This window comes from Fragaria vesca, linkage group LG7 (assembly GCF_000184155.1).
Source record: "Fragaria vesca subsp. vesca linkage group LG7, FraVesHawaii_1.0, whole genome shotgun sequence".
Lineage (NCBI taxonomy): Eukaryota > Viridiplantae > Streptophyta > Magnoliopsida > Rosales > Rosaceae > Fragaria > Fragaria vesca.
In genome coordinates, this window is record NC_020497.1 from 1,208,821 (window position 1) to 1,216,994 (window position 8,174).

General features: G+C 37.3%; 1 protein-coding gene across 1 annotated transcript; it reads right to left on the reverse strand.

Annotated features, from left to right (window-relative positions):
- Positions 1-298: 298 nt before the first annotated feature.
- On the reverse strand, positions 299-7,499 carry LOC101309777 (linoleate 13S-lipoxygenase 2-1, chloroplastic-like). The gene is made up of 9 exons (XM_004308162.1): positions 7,208-7,499; positions 4,001-4,272; positions 3,490-3,721; positions 2,724-3,044; positions 2,543-2,628; positions 2,252-2,362; positions 1,712-2,013; positions 1,322-1,588; positions 299-1,175 (listed from the first exon to the last, which is right to left on the reverse strand). Exons 1-9 carry the CDS (start codon positions 7,497-7,499, stop codon positions 416-418), a joined length of 2,643 nt encoding a protein of 880 aa, XP_004308210.1. The 3' UTR covers positions 299-415.
- Between the last annotated feature and the right edge of the window lie 675 nt (positions 7,500-8,174).

Below are 8,174 nucleotides of genomic sequence, written 5' to 3' on the forward strand. Positions count from 1 at the left end.
TAGTAGATGTTTCTTATGATAGTTGTAGACGGTCTCAAAAATCATTTTGATTTCCAGAAAGTCTACTTTTGTGTGATTTTGTTCATCTGAATGGTAGATATTTCTAATGAAAACTGTAGATATAAAGAGATTTAACGGTGTTAGTTTGCTTTAACATGCTATACTAAGTCAAAACTGGTTGGGTATCGATACCTTAAGACACACAAGTGGCACCCTAGGTACATTAGCAATAAAGTGTGTTGATACTTAATACATAGCACCATTTGTTTGTTTGTTTTTTTTGTTTTCTTTTTTTTTTCAATGCAAAGCAATCCCGAACAAGGCCTAGGATTAGAATTTATTATGCAGACACCACATGATACTGATTCCTTAGTTATAATCAAGAGCTAGTTCTCCCACAATTATTACATGTAATTTAGATGGAGATGCTATTAGGGACTCCCATTCCAGTGACCCCAGGTTTTGAGAATGGTTTCAGCAGCTCGTATGGAACAACCCCTGCTCCAACTCTGTTTCTTAGTTTTTTATTGAGGTTCCTCTCATTGATGGTTCTTTCTAGCTCTTTTAAACTGTCTTTAAAGCGCTGAAAACCATCCATTATAATAGGATTTTCAGTCCAAGATGGCTCCAAAATCTCACCAATATACTCCTCATCAGGTGAATGTTCCGATAACACATCAATCACAGCCATCACAGTTGTTGCTTGAATCTTTGAGGGAAAGCAGTTTAGCAGTGCTGTTTCAGGTTTTGCCAGAAAAGTTTTGTAATCTTCATCGGATGGATCTTCACATGGCATGTTTGTTCGAGCTATTGCAGGTCTGTTCGGGAAGTATCCAGCATATGTGTACTGACCAAAGTTCACTGCTGCATGATGACCGGATGTCACCCAAATTATTGTTGTCAAAACATGAACGAGATCTTCTGGGGTTTTCAGAACAGGCCACCATGGCTCATCTTTTTTGTCTTCATGGCCTTTAGTTCTAACTTCTGTCCACCAACCTTGAAGCTCCTCATCACATTCAACAACACTAGCGTCTTGGTAGTAGTGATTTACATAGTCGCTCACCCACTTCTTAATGGCATCCCAAAGAATAAGACCGTCGTTTGCAAACGGGTAGTCTTCTATTGTTAGCTTCAGACCATGCTCAGCTGTAGGATCCTCAACTGCCATTCCTCTGAAAGTAATATAAACAAATAGTAGTTGAAATTCTATGTGGTGCTCTAGGGTATTATACTCTTAACCAGATGCCATGTATCATATATTCCTTGGTAAAACATAATTTGAAGAAAAAAAAAATTGCAGTTTGATGCTATAAAATACCTTCTTACTAGATCTGCGGGTAAAGCTTCCATGTCAAAGCGCCAGAGCTTTTCATAGGCAGCAGAACTGACCTCCATAGAGTACTTCCCCGGTGAAAAGCAACTCTCAATGACTCCGCCTGCATTAATGAGGCTTCCTCGAGACAGAGCATTGATTGCCATTGTATATCGAAAATGAGGATGAAGAAGTCTATAGATGGGATGCATAGCACTCATTTGCCGATTAGCGGCAATTATGTATGGCTCTGTCACACAATGAGTCCGCAGCCTGTGAAAATAATCATAATTACAAACAAGTTACCGTGCATATAATGTACAATTATGATTAAGATTTGCTAATTTTGGACTTTTGGTTACCCTCTACCTGCCATTAAGAGTAAGGATTTATTACCAGTGGATCACAAGCTCATGATAGCCAGAGTCATGAGCACAAACATGAGCTTTAGCAAGCCTCCATAGCCAGACACCTGTGGCATCCCAGCAGGGGATGAAGACTTGCTTCCATTGTGGCTTGTCACCAATTGGTGGTCGAGTAAGTTCAATAGCAATAGGCCTTAGACATCCATTCTCAGTGAGAAAAAATAGTGTCCGAGAACCATACAACGTAGTCCCTTCAATTTCTCTCACTTTTTTAACTAGAGGAATGAGCAGGTCATGATAATCCAAGAGAAACAGCTTCTTTTTGTCCAAGGCCTGCATTCCAATTTCAAGCAGCTATTGTTTCACAAATGTTCGTGCATAAACACACGGTTGATTCATTACAAGTAAGATGTATCGGAAGGGTGAACAATTTATCCACTCAAGCAGATAGATATTCAAAGCAGGACTCAAAAGGTGGGGACAATTTATCCACTCGAGCAGATTTATAATTACAGCAGGACGATGTAATAACGTTAACACTGCAGAATGTGCTAGGGATATTATTATCTACCTCATTTACAGTCATGAATCCCTTAATCTCTTTCTCCACCAGTTCAGTTGTGATCAATGATTCAGGTGAGCCGTAAATCTCAGGGTCAAGCTTACTTTTCAGTGGCCATTCCTGCATTTAAGGATAACAAAAAAGACAAAGCAAGAGCTGAGGACACAAGAGAAAGGAAAGAGATGCGACTAAAACACAGAACTGATCGAGGAGGGGAAAGAAAGATAGAGAAGCTACATGTTATGGTTTACTTATGGAAGGACAAGAGGTGTCTCTGAAAAATCACAAGGGAATTATTACCTTAACTAGCTCAATACTAAATGGATTAAGACCAGCTAGAGTTTGCCGTGAAAATTCCTCGTCTCTGAACCAGGAAAATTTATCACCTGCAATAGAAGAGATAAATCAAGAGCTAACAATTTAAGGATTTTTCCTTGGAATTTTTGCACACATAGATATAAAGAGAGGACAAGAGGCATACGATCAAGCATTGCAGGGGTCTCAAAGAGCAAAATATCTTTCTTCCCATCACTAACAGCATTCACTAGCTTTGGAATGACGGACCTAAGAAACCCAATTGTTTGGGGCTTAGGCAACGCGATGCCTTCATTAAACAATGAATCTATTTCTTTGAAGAGTGGGAATCCCAAGTCCCGATCAATGAGTGTTATCTCAAGCTGAGGGAGCAAAGCGTGCAGCACAGATTTTAGTGTCTTTCCGTTGAAAGTGAGATGTTTCTCCTCTGAAAACGCTTCATCTCTTGGTATATACACACTGGAGCTTGTTTCTTCAGATAATGGGTCTGCATTGACATTTGACAATAGAATATAATGTAACTATAAAGACAGCCTCAATGAACATACTGAAGATCAAAAAATATCAGATACATTTGGTAAATATGTTAACAGAGGTTACTGATTGCTTAGTTAATTAGAATCCGAGTTTGTCTGAAATAAAAAAGAGTAGAGCTGTAGAACATAGACACCAAATTGATTCCAAAGTTTTGGATACCAAGTATCTTGTCAAATCCCAACTAATGTGATATTGTTCATTTTAATTAGTGTCTATTACTTGCGAAAAGGTTTGATGAAACTATTACATTTCCTTATTGATCACATTATGTGTAATGGTTTACTGGAAAACAAGGCCAGCAGGAAACATCCTAACAGAAATTAAACCTACTACTATGTACTTAATCACATCAACAGAATCCATTTTGTTTATTAATGCTAGTGGTTATTGGTTACCAGTTTCACTGTGCGGGCGTCCTGTTCTGCAGCGCCTAGGGTATGGATGTTCTTTGCCGCCGAGGACTGGCCTAATCAGATTGTTATCTGGATCTCCAAGATCATTATATAGATCATAATCGTAAATCCTGTCCGACGTTTTCCTTTCGCCCTCACCATTCCCTCGCAAAATTCTCAGCTCCATTTCTCTAAGCCTCTTCAACCCACTTGGAGTCTCTGATGGCAAGTAAGACTGGTTCATTATGCACACAAGTTAACATTATTGGAATGATGAAAGCCACATTTTTACACCACGGAACCAGTCCCATGCAGAACAGTAATGTAAAGAAGGCAAAATAACAATAGCATATATTATGTTATCAAATGTTCAGTTGAATCAGGTAGCTAGTTCATCCTAATAGACATTAAGCATCAGAATTAGTAAGGGATCATGTATTGGCTATATAAAAGAGAGATGGGCCGTGATTTTTCTAGAATAAAAGAAAATTGCAAGTGCATCTCGATCGCTAACCTTGTTGGTGAAGAAAACTCTCTTCTGTGTATTATTATGCTTGGAATGAACCCACGATTTACAGGGAATGGTGAGAGTGGAGCCATTTGGGAAGCCGGTGAGGTCGATGGTCTGGATGTAAATCTCCTTGCGGTGCTCATTCTCAATCTGAACAGCTCCGATTTCTCCGAAACCTGCTGGGACGCTCAACTCACTCTCATATATCACCTCCTTGACGTCTCTTCTCACTCTGCGAAGGTGCCCCTTGATCGCTTCCTTCTCTGTTCCCGTCTCTACCAGAATGAATTTATTTCAATTAAATTTCAATTTCACTCTCCTAAAATTATTAACCGTGCGTTTTGTTCATCGCGAATTAGGTTAAGTGGTTAACCTAGAAAACCTCAAACCTCAGGGAATCCGGACAGTGATGCTATGGGGATATGCCGTCGCTTTTTTGTTCCGATGATGCAAGCGATTTGCTCGACTACTGGTGACCCTAGACATAGTGTTATTTTCTCCTTAATGTTTAATTTTCATCTATTATTTCTCATTCAAATAAAATAAAATCGTCCAATACCGTCTGGTCTTTCAGTATTGTAGCACCAGTCCTGATCACAAGGTCAGTAATTGACCAAAAGATTTATGGTCAGTCACCCTTAAATGTAAATCTAACGATGAAGAGAATTATTTTTAAGTATAGTTGTTTTGTTTTTAACTTTTAGATGTAAATCAAACGGTGATTGACCATGATTCTCTTAGTCAGTAACTGATCGACCAGGTAAATACAACTGATTGTAGCACATTAATTATGTATTTGATCAAAAAAAAAATTTAACTTATCATGCAAATTAAAGAAAGGATATTAACAAACATTTATTTCTTTTTTAAAGAACAAATTCATCATCTTCACTTACACATACAGTACGGTGCCACTTTATTAATTAATTTAACAAACACATATGATAACATGTTCTCATCTTCTACAGTTAAACCTCTAAAAATTAATAACGTCAAGATAGGAAAAAAATATATTATTTAATCAAGGTTCATTAATTATAATCCCTTTATCAAGACCAATTTTATATTAATTCCTAATTTCGAGACCAGTAAAAAGATATTATCTAATCGGCATAGATTTTGTAAACATGCCTAATATGTTTTTAGGATGTTCCTACAGTATGGGGTTTAGGCACAATGTCCCCTCCTTGTATTATGAGGTTAATTTTGTTAATGGTTAAGACGTGAGGGCTGCCGTTCTAACACTTAGATTAAAAAAAATAAAGATATTATCTAATCGAGATTATTAAATTATCAAGATTTTACTGTAATTAATTTAGAGCTATATCTTCAACTTAATTATTAAGATCACAAACTAAGTCATGTTCTAATATGTTATTATTAACTAGTCTGCAATCACATGTTCTGCGCGTATAGTTATTGGAAAATATTAGCGCCGTTTATTTTATAAGTGCGTACTCTATTCTTTAAATATTTTAGTACTAAAAAAATATCAGATTATGGTTTTTTGAGTTGTGGTTGACAATGTCTGATAATTGTATAGATAGAGAAGAATGAGGGGGTGAGAGGGAGAGTGGACAGAAAGAGAAGAGAGCGAGAGATATGGTTATCCGGAAAACAAGTTTTTTTGTTTTTTGTTTTTTTTAGAATGATCATATGAAAAACAAGTAGAACACAGATAGATGAAGGAACTTTCAAATAAAGCAAGTTGTACAAAAATTAAAAAGAATTAGTATTATAGTAAAATTTAGTATTTTGTCTAGATACATCATCTCTTCGTCTCTGAAACCAAGTTTTTTTTTTTGTATTCATACAAAACCATGTATCAATTTCAGAATCTTAATTTGTAGTTTTTTTTTTTTTTTTATAAATGAAATCTTAATATTTAGCTTTAAACGTGTATTGTCCGTGCAAAATTTTTTTATGTGTCTTTATTGGTAATTTGATATGAGTTGACAAATTTAATAAACATTTGAAAAATTGAGGGTACAAGTGACCGTTTTAGAGGTATGAATATAAACTCTTTGTTCAGAAATGTACCAAGGGAAAGAAAAATAAAAAATGAAACTTAAGTTCCCGGTACAACATTTCTTTCTAAAATGGAAAAATAAAAAATGCCAATTGATGTATACAAATTAGATACTAATTTCAATAGTCCATGTAATTTATATTTGAGCTTATTTTCTCATGCACTATTTTGGATATATATTAATCCCACATCGGAGACTTTGTGATTTGGAAAACTGATGAGTACGTGATCAACTGGCCGGCATGGGGAATTAAAATGTGTAGTTACTTATAGGAGAAATTCTTAGGTGCAACAACCGCACCACATCATCTATGCGACCCACCACTCACAACATGACACGTTTTTTTTTTTTTCTACACCTGCCTCTTCTTCTTCTTCTTCTTCATTTCTTCGGCGGATCTCCTTCCTTCCTTCCTTCCTCTTCGACGCCGCCGTCGACCACCATGAAAATGCAAACCAGAAACCCTCTCTCTCATATTTCATCTATGGCGATCATCTATGACGATCCGAAGGTCCCAGCAGCTCGCCGAAGCTCAAGGTGGTGGTTCAGTCCATGCTCTCTCCGCCGTGCTGGAGAAGTCGCATGGGCTATATATACAACCTTCGGAGAAGCCGCAGGGACCTTCAGCGGTGTCGAAAAGGAAGGAAGAAGAAGCTTCGCCGGAGAAAGGAAGAAGAAGATCCGCCGGAGAAAGGAGGAAGAAGAAGAAGAAGAAGAAGAAGAAGAAGGCAGGTGTGAAAAAAAAAATACGTGTCAAATGATGGTTGGGTGCACATATATCAGGTGGTGCGGTTGTTGCACCTAAGAATTTCTCTTATTATAGCTATTTGCACTTGTATATGTATATACAATTATACATAGCTGTCAATAGATAGAATAATATCGAAGTGGTGATGTTGGAATCAAAAACATATATATGCAAATTGTGTGGTCGTGCTACCTTAAAATTTAAAACCTAGTATCGGTTTCTTTTTCGTTTTGGAGAAAACCTATCTTTCGTAAGTATAAACCTAGGAAGAGCATAGCGGCTTTAAAACAATGTCCTTTTAGACCCAGCGGAAATTGCAGCCATGCCAGCAGCTGGTTGGAAATGATCGAAATATAACTGGACCTGAATGAGCTAGCTAGTTGATTAGATTTCGTGATATGAAAAATGGGAAGTTTTAATGCAAGGGCTTACTGGGATCAAGCTCGGCGCTAACTAGCTCCAGCAGAAAGGTTTTGCCTAGCAAGTCCTCGAGGTGATGAGTGATCCCTATAGTTGATAGGAAGCCTCCGGCTGTTGCTATGACCGTAACTACAGCTTTTATGGTTAGTGCTGCAGCTTGATCATCTGCTGCTTCGAGTGCATCATTGGAAACTTTGCAAGGGCGGACACCGCGGCGGTGGCGAAGGATGTTGGCAAGGGAGGAATTTTCATGGTGACTGATCAGCTCATCCAAGTGGGATTCCTGCTGCAGCTGAGAATTCATCCTAGCTACCTAATGGATTGATGATCAGCTCAAGTGTTTTGCTTGCCAGAATGGTCTATTGAGTAGTGTATTTATAGAGAAAAGAAAGCCCTACCGGCTACCGTAGCACTTGCGAATACTTTGGTTCTGTATTAAAAGGTATTATTATTGAACCCTAAAGTAGTATTGCACATACATATATTGTTAACAATATATATTTCCAACAACTGCGTACTACCGAATAGAAACTAAGATCGCCATTTTGTAAAATATGCAAACTGCGAAGAAATATTCAGTGATCATTCAAGTGGAATATACATGCAAATTAAATTCAGTGATTAGTCTGTGCATGCACTCAGCCACTCAATGACAATTCGTCCTAGTATTGTATTGCTATTTTATGTTTTGTCAAAACTTACATTTCTGGGATGGCTGGTTCTTTGCTCAAGTTGGTCTAAAATACGTTAGCATACCTATGCAAGTATGCATATATTCCCGGTTTTAATTTTTATATCGACTTTTGTTTTTGAGATATTGATTTTTATATCGACTTGTTGAAAATGATTCATGTCTATTGTTTTTTTTTGTGAACGCCGTACGAAAAGCAATTCATTAATTAATTAAAAGTAGGTAACAACGTACGTGAACACAACTCATTCACCTTCGCGGGCTACGTAAAAATCAAATTATACAAAA